This window comes from Manis pentadactyla, chromosome 17, assembly GCF_030020395.1.
Source record: "Manis pentadactyla isolate mManPen7 chromosome 17, mManPen7.hap1, whole genome shotgun sequence".
NCBI classification, from domain to species: Eukaryota; Metazoa; Chordata; class Mammalia; order Pholidota; family Manidae; genus Manis; species Manis pentadactyla.
In genome coordinates this window covers 54,994,676-55,022,629 of record NC_080035.1, presented here as the reverse complement: position 1 = coordinate 55,022,629, position 27,954 = coordinate 54,994,676, and the positions used below count along the sequence as shown (strand labels likewise).

Sequence of the window (27,954 nt, the reverse complement as noted above, 5' to 3'; positions counted from 1 at the left end):
ACAGTTGCTATGAAACCTTCCTTCATTTTGTCCTGTGAAGCAGCCTGTCACACTCTGGGCAATGTGCCTCCATTAATCATGCAGGATAGGGTCTATATGTTGCTATAAATTGCACTGAGATTATTTGCACTCTGCACAAAACAGCACCAACATACCTGGCATCAGTTGGGCCACTGGAAGAATCAATCACACTAGCTTCCTGCTGCCGTGAAATCATTATTTCCTAAGTCTGGTAGATACTCAATAATGCCCATATACAAAAAATAAGAAGATAAGCATGGTCCATAGAAACACCTCTTCATATTAGACTAAGGTAACTTCTTAACTTACTAGGATGACACTTTTTGCAAACCTTGTTCACTGGGCACTTATCCAAATGGGATGGGGCTGATAATATGGACTCTACATGTGATGGAAAGTTTTAAATGATATGACAGCACAGGTTTTTTTTATACTCGAGCTTATATATTCTGCCCTTTGTCTATATACATAATTACCTTCCTGAAACATGTTTGCACTCCATTTCAAGTAATTCTGCCTTGGCCAAGACCAAAAAAAAAAAAAATGCCTAGGTGGGTTGTCTGTAAGCCAAATGAACACAATTGAATGTATCCCTTGTCTGGATTAAGAAAGTTAAAATATCTACTTTCAAGTATCACTATGATTCAGTCCATCTGCATGCTGTCTTGGTTTATTGAAGTCTAGAGAACAGAATACAAGAAATGAAATCTTGGACAGTTTTACATCTTCAGGCTAATATGCCATATTCAATGATGAATATTAAATCCAAGAACAGGACAGAACAAGCTTAATCTACTTGGCCACCATCCATCTAAGCTTCTTTGAGTCAGCTGACATAGCGACAATTTTCAAGGCACTAGTCCTTGAAAATGACAGACAAACACCAGAACACAGAATTCATGGGTCCATATTTGATGGGTACACATAGTACATAAAGCTAGGAATGTTTTCTACACATCGGCATTCCACCCATCAGTGAAACAACACAAAGGCATTACTACTGTTTTTAGTGGATGAGACTTTCCCCCTTATCCATCAGATCACTGTGTTATTTCCGACACAAGTTAAAGCAAACCAACAGAACTTACATTGAACAATGTGTGAGATTAAGAGAGCAGCGCTGGTGTCATTACACGTCAGCCGGCCTTGAGCCAGGTCCTGCTTCACCTGCAGAGCAAACAGGTACCTGCGAACACAAACAGAGATGGCTGCCGCATGCGCAGACAGGCGTCACGCGGGCACGGCGGGGAGCTTCCGCATCAAAGTCAGGCTCACTCCCGGCAACCTGTCCATGCTGCAAGGAACTAAAGAAAGATGTATAAACCAAGGAACAGTAAGCCTGGCCAGGCTGGAATGAATTGCTCATGTTCCTGACTGCAATGTAAATATTCACACCTCCCTGAGAGGACCAGGAGACATGTTGTAATCTTTTCACACAACGAGTAACACATTAGATTTTATAGGGAGACACACAGCCATAAAAACCTAAGACTATAACTTACCACCCTATATAGTTTTGTAGGGTAGCAAACATTAAAAATTTTCTCACCGATCAGTCAAATATACTAAAAAATGGCTTTATGGCTCAGTCAATAACAGTAGTTTATTCTGGTTAGGAAAAGCTTTGCCAAAGGAATTGGAAAGACAAGAGTGTCTTTTTTTTTGCGGTGTGATAGTCACTTAGCTTCTTCCAAAAGCCTAAGTTACCAGATCTGTAAAAATCAATTTGTCATATTTAAATTCTTTTCATTACGTTGGAGAACAAAGCAAGTAAACACTTTTGTGAAAGAAAAAAGAAGTATTTATAAGCCAAAGAAATTAAGTTACAGTGCAATGGGGAAATTGATTAGAAAATGTCAACTGAACTCATAAATTCTTAGGAAGGTACGTGTGAGCGTTGCCCCCTGCCTAGAAGCAGTGTCGTCTCAGTAACAATCCTTAGCAACCAGATTCTGACTCTCATACAATTCCCACTGCAAGGACACAGATGTAGGTCCTTAGAGAAGTGGTAGACTCCAGGTGTTGGGTAGGGAAAGGTACAAAGTAAGCCTGGAAAATCTTGTGATACCAGAAAGCTTTCCGTTATAATTGTAACAATGTATGTTTGTATTAATAAATATAGTAAGTATGTAATAATGTACAAATGTATTAATAAGGCAAAAGAAACATCTTGAAGGGACATCCACTTGCCAAAGTTGTGACAACCTGAGTAGCAACCAGAACAATTAAAGTGAATTGAAGCACATGAATTAATGAAAATTCACGAGTCCATTACAATACTCCAAAATAAGACAAAGCAGGAAAGACTGAAAGTATCACCATTCAAGGATGCTATTAAAGTAATTCTTCATTAGAAAAATAGTAACCCAAAGCAAAAAATAGAGCATGTAAGCTGCCTCTCCAGTAGGAAGGGCATTTCAGGACATACAAATATTCCAAGTAGATGACCCAAAGTTCTGTAGAAGAATGCCAACTAATAATATAGGAAAAATAGAATTGGAAAAGAAATCCTCATTCCCAACCTCTAAGGAAAATATTGACTCTGGTAAGAATGGTTAATTTGTGTAAAAGTCATTTAGGAGATTGGACATTTGCATAGAGACAAAGTAACAAGATTTGATTCCACAATGAAAACATCAGAATGTCACCATCCTAATTCAATGGTCGATCTCAGCATCATTCAGGAGATAGGCACACACAACATCACGATGGATTCTAGTCAAAAATGTTTAACTTATATCTGTTAAGCCTTTAGAACTACATTCCAGTTTTCAGGAAATACAGAGGATAGAGGAATAAGCTGAACAGTAAGTACCACAGGAAGGAATCAGACAAGCTTGGAAGGAAGGGTATTTTATAGTACAACTAGTCTAGTTTCTTCAAGATGGTATGAAGAAAAAAAAACTAGAAGGGATTCTACTACATTAAAAGCAGTCCAAGGGACACAATGACCAGATGTAGTGTGTGGTCTACAGTGAATCTCATTTTAGATGAGCAGATATAGGTGACCTTAGGGGGATGAATTAGGAAACTGGGGCCAGGGTATTAGATGAGATGAGGAGTACATACATAGGCATAGAAGAAAAACAGAAAGGATATCACATGGATGTGTTAACAATGGTAATTTCTGAACAACAGGAGGACAGTATTTTTAACACGTACTCTTGTTTATCTGTATATTCCAACTTTCTATACTGCCCAGTTATTATTTTTGTAATAACCAAACGTTATTTTTAACTTAAAAAAAAAGAGCTTTTAACAAGACCAACCACAGGTATTTTCCTAAGAATTAAATAAGATAATACATGTATAGCTCAGTGACATTTTGTAATGTTAGCAATTTTTCTTTTTTATAAAAGAAAAACTAATCTCCTTTAAATCATTTAGGAAGTTCTATTAAGAACTAAAAAACTACAGGGGCAATCAGCAAAACAAAAACCAAAAACCCCAAAACAAAAAACACCCACAGATCCATCAGTTGACCCTTAAGCCAATCTCCTTGATGCTCAGTCTTGTTCTCGTTTTTTCTCTCTCTCAAAAGTCAAAGGGAAGAAAAGCAGAGAATAAAAAATGACCAAAACATCTACATACAGGTTTCTATGGGAAGAGGCAGTACAAACCATCTTTCTAGAGTAGGCAGTGATTATTGTCTTTTGAGACCAACACTTAGAGCTACAGGCTTTAAATTCTTATCTCTGTGGTTACTTTTTAACTAAAATTACACTTTAAAAACATTACATTCCAAATATTTTACCATTAACCAGTTCAAAATTGGGACCTGGATTCACAGAGATGTGTTCAGGGACAGAGCCACGGCCAGAGCTGGGCAAGTGCGGGGCCTGCGGCGATGGTCTCCGGGGGTCCGTGAGGTCGCACTGGGCTCCAGACGCTCACACGTGTCCTCGGAGGGTGGGTGCCATTCTGAAGATGTAGGGAGAACCTGACAGCCCCAAATTATGCGGACACTTCCTGTTCTGAGGCTCTTGTAATAGGGACCGACCTTCCTGGGTACAGACTGTGTTGACTTTTCTTAATGACAGCGGCCATTCGAACACGATGGCTAAAATGCTACCTCTAGAGCTTCAGCCACACCTTTCACGCTATGAACTGAAGCAATGCCAGCCGAACTCACAAGAGCTGAAGGCCAAGTCGTACTCAGCAAAAAAAAAAAAAAACTAAATAAAACGCAGCTGCGAAACACAATGAAAACACAAAGTGCTCAAAATGGAATCCACTCTCCTTGCTGGCAAGGGTGGGCTCTTAGAGAGGGCGGCGGTGATGGCGGCACGGCTACCCAGGCCTTTTGCCGCCAGGGAGGCCGGTCTTGCAAGTGTCCTCTGTGTTGATGCATTTCATTTGCGAGGCGGGGTGGAGGTGGTGTGCGCCTTAATCTTTCTCTCCTTATTCAATGTAAAGTAACTGACACTTTCTCTGCCATCCTACAGGGAACACTTCTGCAGGCCTCGCACCCCTGCAGGGGCTGACAGGGCCCCTCCCTCTACACGAAGAACTCGGGCAGGTAGAAGCTGGATCCCACTGAGGGGAGGCTGTGCAGAGAGCAGGGCCTGAACTCACGGGGACCAGAAGTAACTCAGAGCTCCGCGATAAGAAAACCAAACCGCTCCCTGTTTAACACCTGCGCCTAAGAATCCGTACTTTTCTCCTTCTAGAAGCCTGGGCCGTGGTGGCAACAGGACAGAGTTTGACCACTAGTGCAGACTAACACATAGAAAGGAATTCAGCTTCCTGTTTAACAGTGAAGTGCAACTTCACCTTCTACCTCTGTGCCTGGGGGCTGAGAGCTATTCCTGGGGCCACAGGCACTTCCAGGCTGCAGGCCTGCTTCCGCCAGGCTTGCTCCTGTCCACACGTCTGCCGCCTGAAGCTCCGTCCACACCGAGCTGCTCCCAACCCTCCCTTACCTGCCTTGTGCTACAGAAAGGCGCCTGCGCGATCAGTGGTCACCCCATTACCTTTCGGCTCATACAGGAAGGAGGAGTGCTGGGGGATACACTGGACCCGGGAGGCCCCCTTCACGTGACACCTTGTGACAAAATGGAAAGCAATGGAGAAACTTCTAAATTTCACATTAGTTTTATTCATCCCTGAGCCAAATAAAGTCTCTCCTCAGAAAGGATTTTTAAAATGTCAGTTAACACTGGGAGCCAGAAAACAAAGACGACAAAAAACCCCAACCTGCCTCATCCACCTGAGCTCCTGTAACTTGAGGAATTTATCAGATTGGACAGAGCAGCTGGCAAAATACCAAGCCCGCTTGGCTTGATGGGGACCAGCTGCACGGAATTTTAGAACAAGGACCAGAAAACTAGAAAACTACGCACCCTTGAGACAGAGAATCACAAAAACTGAAAAGGCGCCAACTCGTCACAAAGTAGATGGGGAGGGAAAAGGAGGATTACGCCGCCAACTTCCTACGCAGAACAGAGGTCCAGTGAGGCGCAGGCAGAAAAGGTGTGCTGCTCACCCACAGCTGGACTCACCTTTAGATTTATTCCAATATTTTGGAATGTGCAAATAGCGTTCCATCAGGGGAAAATCAGCCCAGGAAACCGAGATGCAGTAGCCTCGGTCATGACGCTGTGTGAGACTCCACTGTGCAACTCAGCACTGCGGCCCCAGCTGCCTCTCCTCTGCATGGAATGTTCCAGCAAACTTCATGTAGTTCCCAGAAGGCTGGGGCTTCTGCAATTCCTGGCCACCTGACTGCGTCAGTGGAGGTAAACAATTAGTGGCGGCTCATTCATAAAACATAAAGCCGTGGAAAGAGTCTTCAACTTCAGCCTTTCCTGGAACTCCACATCTGTGGACCCAGTGCCCTTCCTGACGCAGCCACGGGTGTCTAGAAGGTGTCTCACATGTGGCCTGGCAGAACCGAACTCGTGACTCTCTGCCCCGCCCCAAACCTCTCCTTCCCCGTGGACTTATCACCAGCACCACCCATCCAGTTGCTCGCGTCACAGTCCAAGTCCCCCTCTTCTTCCCTCAGTCCCCAGCCCCAGCCATCACCAGGACCAAGAGACCCCATCTCTGGCACCTCTCTGTTTCTGTTCCTGCCGCCTCCTTCGCTGCGTCACCCGGCCTGGGCCACAGCACTGGCTCCTTCCCTGGATTCTCTGCTGCCACCCTCCCCCAGCACCTATACCACACACCACCGGGCCTCTGTCCCACCTCACCGCACGTCATCCTCAACATTCCCCAGGCCGGCCTTCGTTTAGGTATTTGAACACCTGGAGCTGGTTCCTGCCTCGAGCACTGCCTAACTGTTCCTTCTAACTGGAAAGCTCTACCTCCAAAGATGACTGACAGATCCTCATCACCTCCTGACAGCAGCAGCCCAGACCAACCTCCCTGGCGTGGTTACCCGGCACCTTCTATCAGCTCATTCTACCTCAGGTACCTAAGGAGCGCTTACCATTATCTGATATTGTTCTTGTTTCCTTAATCATTTAGTCTGTTCCCAGGAGAGTCCAGCTTCTCTTTTCACCACTATATTCCCAGGGCCCAGAACAATGCTTGTACACAGTGTACACTGCTGACTGAATGTCATTCCTTTGATAATGATGATCAAGCCCCCAAAACACTGTACCCCGTACCGAGAGGAGGAGAAAAACGTCAGAGCCTTGGTCTTAAACAGCTACTATAGCTTGAGAGGCATGTGTGGCAGGAATCTGGCTGGTCCGACCAGGGTCCTATGAGGGAACTTTGAAAGGGAGGCATTTCATCTTCCTGTGCTCCCCCAGTCTCTGCTCTCTTCTAGAATACTGTGTGTCTTGCTGCAAATCATAAACTGAGTAGTGACAATGATGTTGATGATGGTGACAGTTACCATTCACAGCATCCCTACCCAGTGGGTTCCAGCCACAGTACGTACAATGGTGCTTAACCCTCAGGACAAACGCTGGCCAAGGATGTGTTGCAGTCACATGGACAGAGGCCCACAGGGAGCAAGAACCGGCCGGTCCCACAGCTACCAAGGGCAGGTCCGACCCAGTGCTCACGCCCCTCCCACTTGGCCACATTTTCAGAGAAATGACCCAGTTCGTGTCTGCCCACCCATGGCAGCAGCAAAGAGAAGCTCTGAGTTAACATCTTGGCTTCACAGAGGAGAGTCACATCCTAAAACTGTCTTGTGATTGACAAATATAAGAGAAAACATGATAGGAACAGGTAATAACCCCAGTTGACTGCATAGCACAGCCTTTGAGAAACCAGGTTTCAGGGAAAACATGTCTTCCCCCAGTGTCTGTGAGCACAAGAGAGCAGGGGTTAAAGTGTCAGGCACAGAGCAGATACCGGGTGAATACACGCTGGGAAAATGTTTACTCAGTCAACTTAAAACATTAACCTTCTCTTCTCCTCAGCACCATTCAGCAATAAACACCATGTCCAAATCACTAACCTTGTGAGTTCTTCTTGGAGTTGTGTGTGGTCAGGTGGAAAGAATTTCACCACAAACTTAACAACAACGTGCTTTGGCCCTAAAAGGTGGGGGTGGGGGACACAAAAGCAGTAAAGCGTTTATTGATTTAAATGCAATTGAAGAAAAATGCAATTTAATTTCAAATGCAATTAAAGAAAAAGACTTTAGAGGGTCTATTACACACCAAATAATGACTCTCATTCCAAGCTGCCGGAGTACATGCCCAAGTCACCTAATAACTGGGTAAATTCACTTACTAGTTCATGTTTACAGACTGCAGGGAGACAGATACCTGTTTTAAGAAAGTAATGTGACAAGGGTATTAATTACACTGAGGTATTCAACTTTTCCTTTGGACACTTAAAATTGTACCCAGGTTTTTTAAAAATAGGTATTTGTCTTAAAAAATGTCTCTATTTGGCTGCTTCAGTCCAAATACAGGCTTGAAATAATTATGAAAGTTATGTAATTTATTATGTTTACCTATCTACAGGGTACAGCTGCCGTGTTCATCAAATATGTATCTTGCACCTATCTGCCAGGTGCTCTCCTGAGCTCTGGAGAGAAACCATAAACAAGAGGTGGCCCTGCCCCGTCACGGTCAGCCAAAGCCTTTCTACATGTCTAAAACCAGCTCACTGATGCGTTCAGACACAGTCTGGAGGGAGATCTGGGAGGGAGAGCATGGGGAGACTGAGAATGGGATGAATATCTTTTCAGAATTGAACCAGAACATCGAGGATAACAACTGTAAATAAAAGAGCTATAGACCTCATGGCACTAATGGGGAAAAAAATAGAACATAATTTGTAACCTGAGTTGGAGTTTGTTTTGATGTATAAGCTAAACAAAAGAGCCTCTTACAGGTTCTGCCACTTGCAATAACAGCAATGAGTTTATATTCTATGAAATGTAAGGCACTACAATGCAATCCAAATTTTAACAACAGCTGTATAAAAGCAGAACATGTCTTTTTCTCCTACCTTTCAATATCACAAAAAATGGATGTTTTATTATAATTTCTATGGTCACACACTCAAGTTTAGAAAAATCTAAACATGCTGTTTCATAAGTTGAAAATGATGGCAATATATACAGAATTAGGAGGGGTAAACAGGGCACAGAAATACTGGAGCCAGAGAAGCTGGGCTCCTTTTCTCTAATCACTCTAAAAATTAACAGAAACCCTCACTTGTCAATTAGGGATCATGAAATAACAGTAACAAAATGGGGAAGCCAGGAAGGATGCGCTATTCCCTCTCCACATCTGTCACAGGCAGGGAATTCAGGGAGGTTATTCAGATCCTCAAAACACCTGAAGCTGGAAGACGCTAGCACTACAGGCAAAATGACAGCTTTGTCACCCAGGGCCAGTCACAGCCCACCGGGATGAACAGGAGAAGCCCCTCACACCCACTCCGCCACCACTGTTGCCCAACGACGACAGATGCTGTCTCTAGTCTGCATTTGGTGATGTGCTAAAAGGTACATTCCCGCACCAGCAGTCCCCTCCATGAGCTACTGCAGGGACAGAAGCCCTCAGTCTGGACTGTGCTACCTCCTCCCATCAGGCCTGGGGCTTCTCTCAGCGACCTGTTCCCCTATCACTTAGTGGCTGGTCAGCCATCCAGTAAATGTTAAACAAACAATGGCTGCTTCGGCATTGATAATTGATTAATTTAAATGACAGAAGAGCAATATCAATTTCAATTACATAAGGGCCATACAGACACTGTGTGCTTGTTTATTACATCCACATAAACTGCTGGAAGCGGCCTGGGGGGGTTTCTTAACCAGACACAAAAACGATCGCAGCAGGTATTGTGTGCTTCATGTCGAACTTAAGGGAACACAGTTCCTCAAACTGCTGCCCCGTCTCTGGCTGCAGTGAGGGACCACTTGGGAAGGCTGAGAACACAGCTTGACTCTGAACTTGATCTCAAAGCAGAAAGAGCGGAGAATGGGCCAGAGCCGAGGCACATAAGAAGGGAGAGAAAAAGCAAATGCTCTCTTTCCTTACTCCTCTCCTAGATCTTTCTCCAATACATGGCCTAAATGCAAACCAGACTCCCTCCAATTCTGCTTGGCATCCAGAAACACACACACACACACACACACACACCACACATACACCCCCCCACACACCCCACACCCCACCACACACCCACACACACACGCCCACACCCCCCCCACACCTCCACACACACCCCCACGCACACCCACACCCACCCACACACACACAGCCCCCCCCCACACACACTTTCTCTCTCTGGCACATTATTTTCAACACAACACATGCATTCTGCTTTCACAGACTCTAAAGAGGCAGAACAAAAACCTAGGACAAATTTTATGAATAAATGGCTCAACCTTCCCGTTTCAAAAGGGACAGTAAGAAACATGGGCCTAGACAAGCCAAGCTCAATAATCCTGGGGCTTAACAGCATGCTTTACTTGTTAATCAAAACAATATCTGATTTTCCTAGTAAGGTTTTAGTTACCAAGTGGTTATATATTAAAATTGCAGAAGATACATTTTAATAGTATGTGGATTAGTGGATGATGAAAAGCAATCACAGGTAAAAAAAAAAAAAGTTTGTCACTAATGCTCGATGCCACAGGGCAAACGGTGATCTAGACGAGGAAAATGTCTGGCTTTACAGTTAACATCACTGTTACACACAGAGTATATACTCACTTCTAATCTGCTTGACAATAGGTTTTAAGAGATCCAGCCACACCTACAAAGGAAAAAAGAAGAGACTGAGACATAAATTCTCAAAGGAGTGTATTTCGAGACTTCACTTGGAGCTGTTTAAAATCAAAGTATTTTTGCATATTTGAGGCCGTCTGCTCTTTTTTCCTCCAGAATGCCATCTTATATCGTCCACCACTTTTACAGAACAGACCCAAATTTGCTAATATTATCCCTGAGCTTTGAAATCAAAATCTCCCCTAGACTCATACAGTTTACTAAGAATGTTTCTCCTTTTATTTATACTTTTATCACAGTCAGCTATTTGCAGCTATTCTCCAACTGTATGTCAGGCTATAAGCTGAGTGACACATGCATGCTCATTAATGAAACAAAATGCACGTGTCTGTGTGTGCAGACAGCACATCTCTGAGGGCAGTGGAAAGGGAATGAGTATTTATAGAATACCACCTCTGCAACAGGCACTATCCATAAGTATTTACTTCTTAAAACAAGGCTAGAAGGATTCCTGTTACCCAGGAGAGAAAGCCAAGACCTTTATTGGCCCAGTATTTGTCCAGGTCTCTCAGCAGCAGAGGCAGAGCTAGGACTGAAGTCAGGCCCGCCTGCCAAGTCCAGACTCATCACGCACATGCCCCTTAGCATGCAGTTTGAGTGGCAAGATTAAAAAACAAACACACAAACAAAACAGAAACCAGCTGCCCTTACTAATAAAGCGTAAGTTAACCACATTACCCCATTTCAGACATGCTTTTATTTAAACTTCCATTGAACTTGTGGTCATTAGAAGAGGGTTCTCCTGAAGCTCATATTGGCATGTATGACAGAAACAAGGTTAGTGAGCTTAATATAAAAGAGGGTTTTATAATTAAGTATGAAAAAGAGAACACCCCAAATAATGTAAAACCCAACAGCTAATGGGAAAATGTTCAAATTTAGAATAATTTACACTACAACTGTGAATTTAGTCAAATTCCATTTCCAGCCTTGAATCTACATTTAGATATGCCTGGGTGTACATATGTATTTGTGTTTTATAATGCCCAGAGTTGGTAATGGTGCAGGGAAACAGGCATCTCTTACTCTATTGGTGGCTGTATCAACTGATATGTTTCAGTTCTATTTATTATTTTATTTCAGAGAATAATTAAGGAATAATTATCTAAAGCCTAAAAGTGTTCCTACACAAATTCTTTCATCCAGTAATTCAACTTTGGGAGATTACACATTTATGCACACAATGATTTATGCGCAATGAACGCTAATCACAGCAGTTTTACAATAACGTAAAATAAATAAAACAGTACTCATTACCATGCAGGCATTAAAAACGACGTTCTTCTTGAATATTTAAGAATGTGGGAAAATGTGTTTGGAAGGGTAAAGGAAAAGTGGGTGATTTCTTGTCTTCTGCCTTCCTGCATTCCCCAAATGGCCTTCAAGGAGCCCCAAAGAATTCTCGCAATGAAAAAACTAAACAAGATTTTGTGATGAGATTCTCATTTCTGTATTCCCCATTCCCAGCTGTTCTCCCAGAAGAGAGGAAAATGATGGTACTAGTTGGCTTAGGCTCACTGCCACTGTCAGCCACATAAACTTCAACCTTAAAACAAGAGAGAATAATCTTTAAAACAGCCATTATCATTTGTGCGATACACTGTATGCCTCCTAAGAATCCTGAAAGATGGGTAAGATAAATGTATCTCCATTTAATGAGAAAACGGATCCAGCTTCCCAACAAAGGTGAAGACGCACCCGAGAGAAGCTGAAGGCATCCCAGAGGGCTCCCTGTGCCTGGGACTGAGTCGGACCCGGTCACGGGAGGACAGGAGGCGGAGGAACCTGGGACGCGACAGGAACGTGACATTGTCCAGGGAACACGGCCCTGAGCACGTGACTGCGCGGGGCTCGGAGGGGAAGAGACGTAGGAACATACGGAGACGCACAGTAGATGCACTTGCCCAGATGCCCAGATGCCCGAAGGGAAAGGAGGCCGGCGCGGCTGCAGAGGCCATGCTGGGGTTCTTGGTCCTGATCCTGAGAGCGACGCAGAGGCATCGTTAATCAAGGGGCTGCCGCGATCAGATGGGCGCTGCAACAGAAGATGAGTCTGGCGGCGTGGGAACGAACCACCGAGGGGCCAGGTCAGATGCGCGGGGACCTGCTGCAATTGTCCGGGCAAGAGGGGATGGTATTTTGGACCAGGAGGGCAGGGGCACATCTGAGACAAATGTAGGAGGTGAAGCCCCGTGGGATCTGTCGGCGGGCTGGGCGCGCTGGCTGCGGGAGGAGACTGGGCGGAACCGCACCGAGATTTCTGCCCGGTGCACCTGGGCGGGGGCTGGTGCAGTTCACAGCCCAGGGAGGCCTGGATGAGGGCCAGGACGGGGGCTCTACACGCTCGATTTGATGAGGCGCCCCTGGACTTCATGAGAAACAGACAGGATGGAAACGGTGGGGCACACCCGCCCAGGGCTCGGGCAAGACGCTGGGCAGGAGATCGCGTGTTTAGAAGTCACCACCATACTGCCTCCGTGGAGGACGCAACCGGAGGGTGAGACGCACTGACCCTGGCAACCCCTCCTCCTGGAGCGGCCAGGCGGGGGAGGAGGAGGGTGGGAGGGGAAGAAGGAAGGGGAGCCGCGTCCCAGAGGCCGCGGGAGGTCGGTGTTTCCAGAAGGAAGACCACCCGGGACTGCTGAAAGGTCAAATAAGATGAGAACCGGAATATCTGTTGGTCAACTGACTCAGTGGAGGGTCTAGACTAAAGGAGGCAGCAGGAAACTAGGAGTAAGGAATCAAATAAAGGTATTGTTTATTTGCTTGTTTTTAACAGGAAAGCCTGAGGTGCATTTAAAAAGGGGAGGGATTCATACGAGCAGGAAGGAGTAACCGGCGTCCTAAGGGACCTGGGACAGGTGGGAAGATGGCTCTAAAACTCAGGGCACTGCCTGAGGAAGAAAGAAGGGCTCTTCCACTGGGGGGTAGAGAAAGATAACACATCTAAGTAAGGTTACAATTCTGTTTTGAGAAAATAATAAGGCTCCCCTCTGACACCTTGCTTCCCCTGTAAAATCTGAGGGCGGGAGGGCGGGGGTGAGTGGGGAGGACTTGAAGCAGCTGCGCTGCAGGGGCGACAGTTCACTGGAGACTTCCGGTGGATTCCCCGGGGCTGCTGAGTGCCCGCTCGGGGCCTGCCATCCTGTGCTCTTTTGGCCTCCATGGAGGCCTCTGGGGAACCATCTCGGAGCTCGCTCACCATCTGCCACAGAGACTGCCTAAACTGTGCAAACTGCTCAGGACAAAACAACTGTGTTCTGGCAATGTAGTTGCCAATTTTATGAATTGTTTTAAAACATCTCTCTTCTGTTTCTGGCATTTCTGTGGAAAGCATCAAATACAAGCACCAATTTGAGCCAATTGAGCATGTGGGTTTTGGAACATGTAGGTCTGGGAACATCAGACTGGCTTGCGTTAGGGGGTTTGGTAGAACTCTGCAGCCATCATGCTGCAAGGCTTCGGTCACATCACAGCTAAAGTGGCCTGGGTGAGATCCCGGGGCGGGTTAGAACCTCTCCATTTGCCAGATAGATTGCTATTTGCAAAGCCCAGAGAAAAGGTCTTGCATGTGTATGACTTAAACTGCTGTAAATGGATGAGCTAGAAGGGGCAAGAAGGAAAAATAGGGTTGCTGCTTGACTGGAGTTAAAGGCTTGACGTTTGATATATAAGGAGGGCTACTGGGAAGCATTTGAACTGGACTAGGTCGTCAGACAAATCGCCTGTTCATTCAACCTAGGCAGCACAGAAACAAGTTCCAGATGAGTTAAAAAGGCAACAGAAGTGCCCTAATCTTTCTTTCCCTGCCAGTGGCTCTCTGGAGGGCAGCAGTTGTAGTGATCTATCTCTAAGCCATCCCCCAGCCCTTGAGCCCAGCCACACACCCCTGTGCTCTCCATCCCAGGCTGCTGCTCGCCGCCGCTCACCTGCACACCCACATGTCCTGGCTGCAGGGGGATTTGGTGAAAATGAATGGGCTTGGAGAAATGTCATTTCTGTCGGTAGGATTCACCAAATCAAGGTACTTGCCCTGCTGGTATCTGAAGGCCTGTAGTAAGAGTTGGCTAGATCTTCAAAGTAACAGGGTGGCAGGGGCAACAGACATGTATTTCCGGAGGATCCAGGTGTCCCAGATTTGGTTTCTCCAGCGGTCTCTCTCTCACCGGCTTTTTCACATTTTGCTACATTTAAAAGATATGTTAAGTGTGACTTTCTTTTAAAAAAACCCATTGGAGGGCAGATGGCCACCTTCTGGCTGTACCCTCACATGGTCTCCCCCTGGTGTCTTCGCGGTATCTCCAAATTTCCTCCTCCTAAAATGATAACAGTTGGATTGCATCGGGCCCACTCTCATGACCTGGTTTTAACTTATTGCCTCTTTAAAGGCCCTATTTGAAGTACAGTGGACCCCTGAATAATGTGGGAGTTGGGGGCTGACACCAATACAGCAGAAAATCCACATACAACTTTTGACTCCCCCCAGACTTTACTAATAGCTCGCTGTTGACCGGAGCCTTACTGATAATATGGTCAATTAACACATATTGTGTATATGTATTATATTTTGTATTCCTATAATAAAGGATGCTAGAGACTAGAAAGTGTTTTTTTTTCAAATTGTCTCAAATCCCCCCCAAATTTTCCAATGTATTTATTGGAAAAAAAAATCATATATAAGTGGACCTGCACAGTTCAGACCCACGTTGTTCAAGGGTCAACTGTCTAGCCATTCTGAGGTACTGAGCATTAGAGCTTCAACATACAAATTCTGGGGGGACACAATTCAGCCATAACACCTATCTCCCACAATTTGGTTTCAACACAGCTTTCCAGCCCCATCTTTCTGTTTGCCTTTTTTTTTTTTTCAGGCAGCCTCCTTATTTTTCTGCAATTCCCTGTGAGGGTGATTTTCCCTTCTGGAATGTGTTCTCTGCACTGAAATATCGTCAGGCAAGAAGAAATGCTTTACTGCCAAGGTGCTGACAAAGGCATTCTCTTCTCTCCTGAAACATCATTTGCCCCTATTGTTAGTGAATGGCATTTTAGGTGAATTGTACTGGCAAATAAGCTATTTAAGATATCTTGGAGAGGATCTTATTATAATTGGCTCAGTTACTTGGTGTCAGACAGGGGTCAGGGAAGAGACTATTTCCTGAGCACCTACTGTGTGCCAGGCACTGGCTAGGTGCTTTATACATTCTCAGTTAATATTCATAACAATGTGGTCATTTTTCACAGGAAGGAAGCCAGGCTCAGAAAGCTTATTTAAGTTGTCCAAAGTCCCACAGCTGAAATTCAACATCAAGTGCATTTGACTCCAAACCTGTGCTTTTTCTGCAACATAATATGCTGCCCCTCTGAAGGCTTAAGGACTCAATAAAAGCTCAGTTCTCCTTTTCATGTTTGAAACATACAACAAAAAAATATTTCATCATCAACATATATAGGAACCAAATAAAATATGTCACAGAAATTCATCCAGGTTTAGGATTACTGCAACAAATAAGTTCTTTCTGTAGACTGACGCCTAGAAGAAATAACTTTTTGTTTGTCATAATCTGTTTGAATATAATTGTTCGTATTAACCTTAATATTAAATTTACATTTAATTTTTAAAAGATATGTTAAATGTGCCTTCTCTTAAAAAACCTATTAGAGACTTCCAATTCTGATCAAAATGGAGTAACAAGGACTAGATATATCTTCCAACATAAAACCACCAAACAATGGAAACGATTCCTAAACACAACAGATCTGAGGACTTGGAACATCAGGCAATGAGAAACAGGGATCCCCAAGAGACAAGAAAAGAAAATCATCATCTCTACGGTTACCCTAGCCTCTATCTGAGCAAGTTTATAGGCGGCGGTGCAGGCAGTAAGAGCTTGCAAAATCCATGAGTTGAAAAGATGGGTCTGAGAGTGTAGGGGGCCAAGGTAGCAAGGAAAGCTATCTCCAGAGAGAGCTCAGGAGAGTAGAGAGGGTCACCCTTGGGTGGGCAGCTGACCACTGATCAGTGTAGTCTTGTGGGGGAAGTACCCAAGATTGGGGGGAAAGAAGTAATGGAATAATCAGAGGTGACAGTACCTAGTGCTCAGACAGGGCTAGGAATGTTCCTATTCTCACCAGCCTGACTGGAAGGCCTCATGATTCCCAGTGCTGGGTCGTGTGCTGAAGGTTATCCTTCAGCAGCAGCGAATAATTAACTTCAGATTGTCTGCTATGCTAGTCCCACATAATGAGTCTTAAAAGCCGGATCAGAAAAGACTAAATTGCTTCCAAATACCTTAATTGCACAGAACATTCAATAAAATTTATAGGAATACAAAACTGTCCAGTATTGAACAAGGTAAAATTCACAATAACTGATATCAAATAAAGAAAATCACCACACTTACAAAGGAAGAAAACATGACCCATAATTAGACAAGAAAAAAAAATCAAATATGACCTAAAACTAGCATAAAAATTAGAATTAATAGAAAAGGACATAAAGGTAGTTATTACTAATATTATCTATGTTCAAAAGGTTGAGATATGGAAGATATACAAAAGACCCAAATTAAACTCCTAGGATGAAAACTACATTGTGTGGGATCAGAAACACATTGAAAGAGATTAACATGAGATCACACACTGCAGAAGAAATACTAATGAACTTCAAGATCTTGCAATAGAAACAATTCAAAATGAAACACAGAAAAAGCACCAATAAGTGAATAGATCATCAGATTTATAGAACAGTTTTAGGCAGCCTATTATACATGGAATAGGAATCCCAAAAGAGAGAAAATGGCAAGGGAAGGGTAAAGGAGAAGGGAAAGTATTATAAGAAAGAAAGGCTGCCAAAAGGTCAGAAAGGAGAAAATGGAAAAGTACACCATCCAGTCTTATGCTCTATGTATGGTGACATATCATTTAAAGGCAGGCTCTGATAAGTTAAAGATATACATTATAACCCCCAAAGCAACCATTGAAGTTACAAATCAAAGAGTTACAGCTTGCAAGCCAACAACGAAGGTAAAATGGAATCATGAAAACATTCAGTTAATCAAAAGGAAGGCAGAAAAAAGGAACAAAGAATGGACGAGAAAAACAGCAAATAACAAAATGACCTATTGAAACCATTATCAATAATCACATTAAATGTAAATGGTCTAAACCCTGCCAATAAAAATCAGGATTATCAGATTGGACAAAAAAGCAAGACCCAACCGTATCCTACCTACAAGAAACGCACTGCAAATATAAAGACATAAAGAAATTAAGCAGAAAAAGATGGAAAACCGTATGTCATGCTAACGACAGTATTAATTTTAAAAACCTAAAGGGGTTATATAAGTATCAAAGTAATCAAAACAAACAATATCACCAGGGATAAAGAAGGCAATTTCTTAATAATAAAGGAGTCAATTAATAAAGAGGATGTAGAAATCTTAAACATTTATACACGTATTAACAGAACTTCAAAATACATGAAGCAAAAACTAATCGAAGTGCAAGGAGAAAAAGACAAATCCACACTTGTAGTCTGAGGTTTTAATACCTCTCACTAGCCTGGGAAGGGCAATCTCTGTCCAGTCAGCAAGGTCCCAGATGCTAGAGCATCAAGAATATAAAAAATAACAAAATGTTGAAGGGGAAGGTCAGTGGCCGCCAAGGATGCAGAGAGGAGGCAGGGATCCTTAGGTGGAGCACAGGGAATTTTTAGGGCAGTGAAACTATTCTTTATGATTCTCTGATGGCAGATATATTCATTAATACATTTGTCAAAAACTTACAGAAAGTACCTAATGTAAACTTTGTATAATAATAATGTATTAATATTGGCTCATCAATAATTTACATACATTATCACACTAATGCAATATGTTAATAATAGGGGACATTGTGTGTAAGTTCCTAGTACGTGTGACCTCTCTGCACTTTCTGCTCAATTCTGTAAACCAAAAGCTTCTCAAAGTCTTCTAATTAACCGATGAATGAAAGCAAAAACCATTATCTTCCGTCTGGCTTAAGAAATGGAACATTACCTATAGCTCTTTTTCCAGTGACTTGTTCTTCACTCAGCCTCTCTGCACAGGGGAGCTCTGCCTCCTCTGGAACCTGCCTGCAAACACGGCTGCTGTGGGTCAAATCATGGTGCTACCCTGCACGGTGACCGAGTCACTCACAGCCTCACCTCTGCCGGCTCCCCAAACATCCATCTGTCCTAGTTCTGCAACACCCTTCACCCTTTTCCCCTGGCATGTTCTGCAAAGAGTCTTTCCGGCCTCAGATGTCCTCAGACCGCCAGGAAGGAGCACGGTCAGGAGCCTGCAAGTAGCATAGATGAAGGAGGTCTGTCCAACCCCAGTCGGGCTGGGAAACCACCAGTGCGGGGTGGCTGCCATCCCAGGTAGTCATGACCTCTGTGACCTCAAGCCCCTGGAAGGCATGCCTGGTGCTAGGAACTGAACGGTGTCCCTCCAGAATTCATATGTCGAAGTTCTAACCCCCACTGTGACTGTGTCTGCAAACTGGGTCTTTACAAGGTAATGAAGGCTTAGGGGTGGGGCTCTGATCTATGAGGACTGTGGCCTTAGAAGAGGAGGAAGTGCTCTCTCTCTCTCTCTCTCTCTGCCAAGTGAGGGCACAATGAGAAGGCGGTCACCTGCAAGCCAGGAAGAGTGACCACCAGCACCCGACCCTGCTGGCACCCTGCCTCAGACTTCAGCCTCCAGCACCGGAGAGAGGAATGTCTCTAGGTCAAGCCGCCCAGCGTATGGTAGAGTGCTAGGGCAGCCTGAGCTACGACACCTGCCAGTGGCAAAGCTCTTCTGGCGTGGAGAAGAACACAAAATGAACAAAATGATGCCCATTTTCTTCCTGAGCCTTATAAACATTTAGTTAGAAACTAGAACTGTTTTATCAGGCCACTAAGCAATGGAGCTTTAAGAAAAGGTGGGTGGGCCAGCCTCACTGGTTTCTGAGCTAGAATGTAAGCATAAAATACCTTAGATATCTGAGTGCCCACTATGTGCAGGAATCCTGCTGGACTCATGGCTGTAAAGTATCTGAATTAATCTTCATAAGAGTCATGTAAAACTGTCATTTAGTAATCCCATTTTTCCGATAATGTACAAAATCAAATAAGTTCAGAATCTACCCAGCTTCTAGGTGACAAAGTAAATTTTACACAGAGATTTTACAGGCCATAACGCAGAGCGTGTCCCACTACCTTCAACAGGCCAGAGAGGCAGATCTTACACACCTGTTCCTGCCACAGAGGTTTATGCAGCCTCCCCGAGATGGGGCCACGTGAGCCAGGGCAGCCGCACGTAGCAGAGTGTGCTTGGCTTGCACCGTCTGAGCCCAGCCTGCGCGTGAATCCTGCTTATAAACCTGGTCACACACACAGTTCATTGCTAAGTACTGGCAAGTCACTGCTCTGAATTTGCTCACTATAAAATGTGGGGGATAAAATGCCTACCTTGGAGGAATATTATAAAGCACAGATTGGCAAACTAAGGCCCATGGGTCAAGTCCAGCCTACCTCCTGCGTTGGTACAGCCTAAGAGCGAAGATTGGCTTTTATATTTTTAAGCAGTTGAAAAAAACAAAACAAAATTGAAAGAAGCAGTATATTTCATGATATGAGAAAACTCTATGAAATACCGATGGGCATAAATAAAGTTTTATTAGAGCACAACCATGCTCGTTTGTTTACAAGCCTCTGTGGCTGCTCTGGGGCCGCCAGGCTGGGCAGTTGCCTTAAGAGATAGTTGGGTCTGCAAAGCCTAACGTTTACCCTCTGGCTCTTTCTGCTGATCCCTGGTGTGAAGAACCAAGAAGATGCACCAGGTTTATAGTAGAGCCCGTGGTGCAGAAGAGAAAGAAGTTCAAGGATAGTCAGGTCTCTGAGTTCACCCCCATGGTGAGCTAGTGTCTTTCTGGCCTTTGATCAGCCTTCAGACTCCAGGTACCAATTAGCTGGCATTATTCAGTGCAGGGTCTTGATTTCTAGGATCAATAGCATTGCTGCCACAGAAAGCCCATTCAATCAAAAAAAGAAAAAGCTGATTAAAAGACATCCTGCTCCTGTGGGCAGTCTCAGGGGACGGCTGCCTGGACTCAAGGACCACAGCAGGCCAACAAGCGTGTAAACAGAACCATCAACTCTAGTGACTGACAAGCCAAGGGCATGTCTAATGAAGGGCAGAGCATAACTGATCACTAATTATCACTAGTTCATTTCCAATCTCGAGAAACACATCTTAGATCACAGAAAGCACTCATTCTCCCCTTCAGCTTTTACATAATAGAAAAGAAGTCAGGAAGGGCAGAAGGCAAGGCTGGGACGTGAGGTGCCTGAACTTACTGCTTAGAGACAAAGGTCCACAACCCTGTATGCCACAGACCTTGGCGGACAACTAGTTTCCCACACGCTGAGCACAGATAAAAGGGAAAATCCAGTTGTGAAAGCACAGGTTTGGGCATTTTGAGACCAGTGTGCTTCTCTTGGTCTGGGAGCCTCCCAAATGAAGCCCAGCAAAGGTAATATTTGCAACAGTAGCATTAAAAAGTAATCATGACAACACACCCAAGATCCCTGAGGCATCATTCACAACCACCAAGGGGTGGAAGCAACTACATGTCCATCAGCACATGAATGGATAAATGAAACTGTGGTCTAGCCATACAGTGGAACCTATTCAGCCTTAAACTGGAAGGAAATCCTATCATCCACCACACCATGCATGAATCGTGAAGACATCATATTCATGGAAATAAGCCAAACAGACAAATACTGCATGATTTCACTGATATGAGGTATGTAATACAGCCAAACTCATAAGAACAGGCAGTAGAATGGTGGATGCCCAGGGCTGGGGGAGGAGGAAAGGGGCTTAATGTTTAAGAGTATGAGCTTCAGTTTTGCAGGATGGAAAAGTTCTAGAGATCTGTTGTTGCATCAGCCCGCCTCTCGGCATGTGTTGATCATTATTTTTGCTCTTGTGTGCTTGTTTCATTGCATTTTGGGGGGAAACTTTCATTGAAGTTGTATGTGTATGTTGAAGTTTTACACACAAAGTACACATGTTCTAAGTGTACAGCTCACTCAATCTTTGCAAACTGACTACATCCACAGAACCAACGCCAGACTGGGAAAGAGAGCAGGGGCAGACCCCAGACATCCTCCTTACACACTTTCCCCGTCACGTTCACCACCCCACCCAACACCACAGATCATTTTTGTCAAAACAACCCTTTAAAAAATGTTATGAAATTATCTCTCATTTCGGCATTCTGTAATTGACACAGAGCAAAATAGAGCAATATGATCAGAATAGAATGGTGACTGGGAACGCAGGCTTGGATTTAGACACATCTGAGTTTGAGTCCCAGCCCTATCATTTCCTGGCTGTGTGCCTTTGTGGAAATGACTTAACCTCTTTAAGCCTTGGCTTCCTCATCAAAAAAAAGGGCATGTCACAGGCCTTTCTGGAATGAATGAAATACTGTAAACTATGATGCCTTGCACAGTTACTGCTCTCCAGAGCAGGCGTTGGTAAACTATGGCTTCCTGTATTACAAATAAAGTTTTACTGGAACAAAGCCACGTCCAATCATTTACATTTTTCCTATGGCTGCCTCTCACTACAAGGGCAGACCTGAGTAGTTGCAGCAGAGGGCCTGTGGCCTGCGAAGCCTACAGACAGTATTTACTATCTGGCCCTTTGCAAAGAAAGTTTGCTGGTCCCTGCTTTAGCATGTGGGCCATGTTCACAGTTCTGTCCACAGGGACTAGAAGAGTCTGGCACACGGTGGTGGCTTTTACTACTATTATGTGTGACAAATAAACACCTCTTTAAGCCATCATTATTGGGTTTTTCATATGAGGCAGTTGAACAGATTCCTAAACAGTATTACAAGGAAGCAGTGAAACCATAAAAATCTGATACAACTTGAAAGAAGCCAGTCCTAGAGGTCCCCAGGAAGGGTCTGTGAATTCTAGCACAGATGCATCCACTGTTCACTAGGCACTGCACTTGGGGTCAGGAGAACACGGTTAGACCCCAGCTTCATCATGTGCTCCTTTGTTGACTTGGGTATGGAAAAATTCTCTGAATCTTAGTGCCCTCACCACTTCTCATTTACAGTTTAGAGAAGAACTCCAGCTGGGTCAGAACAGGGCAAGAGTGGAGACAGAAAAGCCATTAGAACCTGCAGTCACTCAGGCAGATCATTTGAAATCATGAGATGCCATGTTTTCACATGCTTTGAGAATCATTATTTTAACATAAAATAAGTTTATGAAGCAATGTTCCATAGAACTTGCTACACAGTACTGTAATTATTCGTTTCCTTATCTCTCTTATTAAGCTGCACACTTCTAATGAATGGAAACCAAAACTACTTCTTGCCATCACTTAATATCATGTGTCTCCTGTAGTATGAAGTATGATGACTAATGCAGTGTAGGCACAAAATAATTGTTAGATAGAAAAATGAACACGGAATTAGATGTGACCCATCTGTGGTCACCTGCCACATCAGAAAAAGGACTGGGAGTCAGGGAGGCTTAGATTTAATGTAAGCACTAGGAAATGTCAAAGAGCATTTGGAGGTTGGAGTAAGTCAAGAAAATACAACTTGCACCCATTTTCAGGTATGTGATGGCCTCTCTCATTCACCACCTACCTACCTGCCTCCTGTCCGGGCCTTCCTTGCAATGCCTCTTCCTCTGCTCTGTGATGCTTCCCTCACCTGGTGCTTTCTCTTCCCTTCCTGTGAGTTCCTCCTACTCTGTTCTTCCCTTACAGGCTGGTGTTTCATTCTTGCTTCCTTTTTTTTTACTCTCTGTACTCTCACCCAATTTCAGCATTTCAATTAATATGTAAAATAATCATATTCTTGAATCCAAATTTCAGCTCAGATCTTTCGTGTGCTCCGGGAGATGCACCTGCTATTTGTCTGCCCTGGAATGCCCACTGACACCCAAGTCCTTCAGTCCGGGACGGACTCACTGCCTACCTTTTCCTTCACAGACATGGTCTCTCTGAGGCTTTCACCTGATGGGTGCCACTGTCCCCCCAGATGACAAAGCCAGAAAACCCAGCTGCTCTGAGCCCACTCCCCTCATAAGCTCATCCATTCAGTCACATCCCTACCGATCTCCCACCAGATTTCTTGAATCCATCTGCCCCCCTCCAGCCCCGTCCCCCTCACTAGCAGCAATCCAGCACAGTCTCTTGCCTGAAATGCTGCAAGCCCCTAATAGCTTTCCTGACTCCAGGCTTATCCTCTTCCAATCTAGCTACAGTCCTCTTTCTGTATCACAGAGCAAATCGTATCATTAACAGCTTCCCAAACACATTAGCTTGGCCCAGAACTGTGCTGCCAATACAACAGCCATGAGCTACATGCCCTTGGGTCGGAACTGCTGCAACACTCGGCCGTGAGTGCAAAGATGAACGCGCCAGTATGTTCACTGTAGCGTCATCCGTAATAGCAAAAGTCTAGGAACAACCCAAGTATCCCGTCATTTACCACAGAGGCTGTCAATTATGGCGCACCCATTATGTGGCGCGGTATCAGACTGAAAAAGGATGAAACGGATTCTGTGTGCAGAAAAGGAAGGACCTCCAGTCTACATGAATGGAGGTGGGGGGGAAGTTCAGGATATCGCCTCCTCACATTAGTGTAGGTCACAAGTGTGTGTCTGTGTATACACACATGTAACTTTAATCAGAAGGACACACAAGAAACTGGTAATGGTGGTTCCTGGAGGGAGAAGCAGGGGACTGGGTGAGAGGACAGTTTTCGTTGTATATTGTCTTTGAACTTGCTAATCATATGCATGTATTACTTTCAAAAACAGATTAATAAGGGATTTCTGGGCATTTTTCTCCTATATATTTCTGTATGGCCAAGCGGAGATACCCACTGCTCTCTTCTCTCAAGGAGGACAGACAGTGAAACATCAACATTAAGGTGGCATCACTTACCGTGATCTTTTTGTGGTCTGGAAACTCAAGGCCAAAGTAGTCGCCTTCCACGAGGTTGAGGTGGTTGCAGACAGCGTCCAGCAACACTTTCCCCGGGGCTCTTTGCTGGGGACAGAAACGACAGGAGTTACGGTGATAGAAACGAGCCGGGGCTCCCCCCCCACAGCCCCATGCTGCTCTCACACTCAGATGCTAATCTCCACCATTTTTCTCCCTGCCCCATCCTAGGTACCAACCCCTTTTCAGAAATAGACTGTTTTTTAGAAAGGTTTTTGGCTTACAGAAATCAAGCAGAAAGTACACAGAATTCCCATATACCTCTCCCCACCACACACACCATGTCCCCTACTATTTATTAGTATCTGATTGTTACACTTGCTGAGCCAAGACTGATATATTATTATCACCCCAAGTCCTTAGTTTACATCAGGGTTCACTCTTTCTGTTGTATATTCTGTGCATCTTGAAGATATAATATCACATATCCACCATTACAGGATCACAGAGGCGGGTGTCCCCATCCTGACAACCCATGTGCTCCACCTACTCAATCCTCACCCAACTCCTCTGAACCCCTGACAACCACTGATCTTTTTACCGCTCCATACTTTTGCTTTTCCCAGGCGGTCATGCAGTTAGAACCATATAGTGTACAGACTTTTCAGTTTGCCTTCTTTCACTTAGCAGCACGCATTAGGTCCTTTCATGCCTTTTCACAGCTTTTTTGTTTATATCACCTCTTTTTATTGCTGAACATAGTCCACTGGGTGGATGGAACACAGGCTGTTCACCCATTCACCTTCTGAAGGATATTTTGGTTGCCAAGTTTTGGCAATTATGAATAAAGCTGCTATAAATTTGTGTGCAGGTTTTGTGTGGACACAGATTTTCAACTCATGACCCCAATGCCCTTTCTGTAGTGGTTTGAACCCTGTCTGTTCCTTTCTCCTCCACCACAAGGACAGCAGAATTTATGGCTTTCTTCTCTAGGTTCTCATAGCATTTTGTGCAGACTCTCCTCTGGACTACACATAACTGAAATCTACATAATTTCACTAATTCCTGCATCCACAACGCCTAAAGACCAACTACTATTGTTGAAATGAATGAACAAACGAATAGAAGTTACTCACTCCTCGGTATAACATACTGCTAAGCATATAGGAATCTGCCTCCCCAGTTAAACTGCGGGCTCCTTTTCACTTCATGTTCTTATTACCTAGCAAAGAACCTGGCGCTCGGTTAAGGTCTGCTGAGTATGCATTTTCCACCCACTGACTCCACAGGGAAAGGAGGTGTAAGAACCCAGTTTCCACCCCCAACACTTAGGATCACATGCTTTGGGTTCTCTTCACTGTCCACTGGATTCCTAATGACCTGCTTGTAAAATGAATCCAATTCCACCACACAGATCAAACGCTGCAGGAAAAATGTCTCAAAGACATGGTCATCTACAGCTGCTGCTTTTATACTTCCCCTCCCCTTTTCCCTTTGAGGAGAGCAGAGCGCTACCGTGACGGGAGACTGACAGGAGAGCCGGAGCCTGACACGCACAGGGCCGGCGTGTCCATCGGCCTGCTCCTGCACCACCTCGCCAGCCCTCAAAGATGCATCAGTGGCCAGAGATAAAGCATCCTTTCTCTAAACTGATGCCACTTTGTGTTCTCGTACCCCTCAATGAAATCCAGAGGATATTCACAGCTACCGAAAGGTGTGCAGTATTCTCTGTGGGTAACGCCAAACTCACCAGGCCCTACACCTTGACTGCCTGGTCCAAGGTCACTGGCAGATTCATTCCACTTGCACTGATGGCAGGAGTAATGTGGGGCTGCATGTAAAACACATTCTTCTCTGGCAAGCAACCCCCTGCCATGCACACATACGCCTGCATTTATCTAGTGGACATCAGAGCCACCTACATTACTGGTCACCAATCTCACTTTCTGCCTCTTTGGTACTGCAATCTTCCCTAATCAGTCACGCTGAGGGCACTCAGGACTTCATCAGCCTGGCAGGGTAGGGGGTGGCGTGGGGTCCTGGGTTCAAGATCTCTCATCTGCCTCCAAAGAGCTACACGAATACCTTATGTACAGCTACGTATTCCAGGCCTTCCTCTCAGCTCAGCAAATCTGTGGACAGTAATAAAAATGGGCCAGGGGCTAAAAAGTTGTGGAAGAATTCCTATATCCTAAGATTTTTTTTAAAGGAAAGACAGTATGAACATTTTACAGTCTTTTCTCAAATTCTCCACTTCTATTTGTTACAGAATGAACCACCAATTATCTGACCAGCTGGTAAACACATTTCACAAAGAATTCCTGGAACTAAAAGAATTTGATAACTTCATCTAGATTTACAGAGTCTGGGAAATGAGACTTTACAACTCAACACTGAAAGTCTAAACAAGTAATAAAATCAATACACAATGGGCACAGTCATGGACACGATGTTCAACTAAGCACTTTATGGAACACATGGAGGAGGGGTGGGGTTACTGTCTGAATCAGATCCTTCACTGAGTCAGCTGAGATTTCTGTGAACGTATCAAACATACCTTGGTAATAAGAAGAGGCTGGAAATAGATGCTTGGAATCTAGTTAATAAGTAATATAAAATCTGGTCTCAATTCTTTAAATTTTCCTAGAATTTTATTAATTTGGACAAATCTTTTATGCAAAAAGACTTTTCTATGGTACCAACATTTTGGTACAGGGAGAAGTCAACTTAGAGTTTGAATGGTATTAAAGCTCCTAAAAGTCATCTCTAAAATCCACAAAGCAGTATATGAATTCCCCTGTGAATGCTGGCTACATGCAGGGATATAAGGAAAGCCAGAAGGTAACATCACCAGAAAGCATTTATAAGAGTTTATATGTAGCCATTACATGATCATTTCAGGGGTAAGTGACCCTCTGCATTAAGCATACCATCAACCACAGCCTGAAATATTTCCCAACAACACGATACCTAAGTCCCAGGAACCTGGTAGGCTCTCTTTCAGGAGTTGAGCAGAGCTGTCTGGGTGTATCCATGCACCCAGAGCTAAATTCTGCTTTGGAGAAAGCATCTCCAAGCAGGGAAGGACCAAAGTTTCATCTGATTCTTTAAGAAAAATTATCCCTTCTCTTCCTCCCATAGTAGATTTACTCTCTCCATCTGCAACATCATTCATTTCTCTACATTTGACTCCAGTGAACGTTTTTGAAGTTCCCACTAAAAGGAATTCTATTTGAAAGCATATCACTGTGTAAAATGGATAATGGGATGGTGACTCCACACTGTGAATGTACTCTAAACTGTATACTTAAAAATGGCTAAAATGGTAAATTTTCTGTTACGTATATTTCACCACAATTAAAAAAAAAAGACAAATTTGATAGGGTTCACATTATAAACTGGAGAGGGTGATGCCGACAGAATCTGTTTAAACTATTTTTAAGAATAACAAAATAAAAAATCCATTTTCTTCACATTAGATCTTAGACGCATAGAGGGGCAGGTACAGTCTAAATCGAACGTCCATGAAGGCCGTATCACACAGGGAGAATGAATGAGCAGCGATGTGAGGGCACTAAATGTTTGCTAATATTTCAGCACACAGAGTTCTTGAACGAGTCTGGCAAAAAAGGCATGAAATGAACATCGTTGGAAGGCATCACAAACCTGCATTTGGGGCAGGCTTTGCACAGGAGCTGGTGATGGGGTTCAAATCTACAAATTCAATA

The 27,954-nt window shown here is 44.2% G+C and overlaps 1 protein-coding gene across 3 annotated transcripts in view; it reads right to left on the bottom strand.

The window, feature by feature from the left end:
- FARP1 (FERM, ARH/RhoGEF and pleckstrin domain protein 1) overlaps window positions 1-27,954 on the bottom strand; it is a 284,581-nt gene that overhangs the window by 63,116 nt on the left and 193,511 nt on the right. For all 3 annotated transcript variants that reach the window (XM_036893886.2, XM_036893885.2, XM_036893887.2), the window contains exons 3-6: window positions 24,230-24,334; window positions 10,161-10,203; window positions 7,442-7,520; window positions 1,110-1,207 (exon numbers count right to left, since the gene is read on the bottom strand). In XM_036893886.2, coding sequence (XP_036749781.1) covers window positions 1,110-1,207; window positions 7,442-7,520; window positions 10,161-10,203; window positions 24,230-24,334 — 325 coding nt within the window. The remainder of the gene's footprint in view (window positions 1-1,109; window positions 1,208-7,441; window positions 7,521-10,160; window positions 10,204-24,229; window positions 24,335-27,954) is intronic.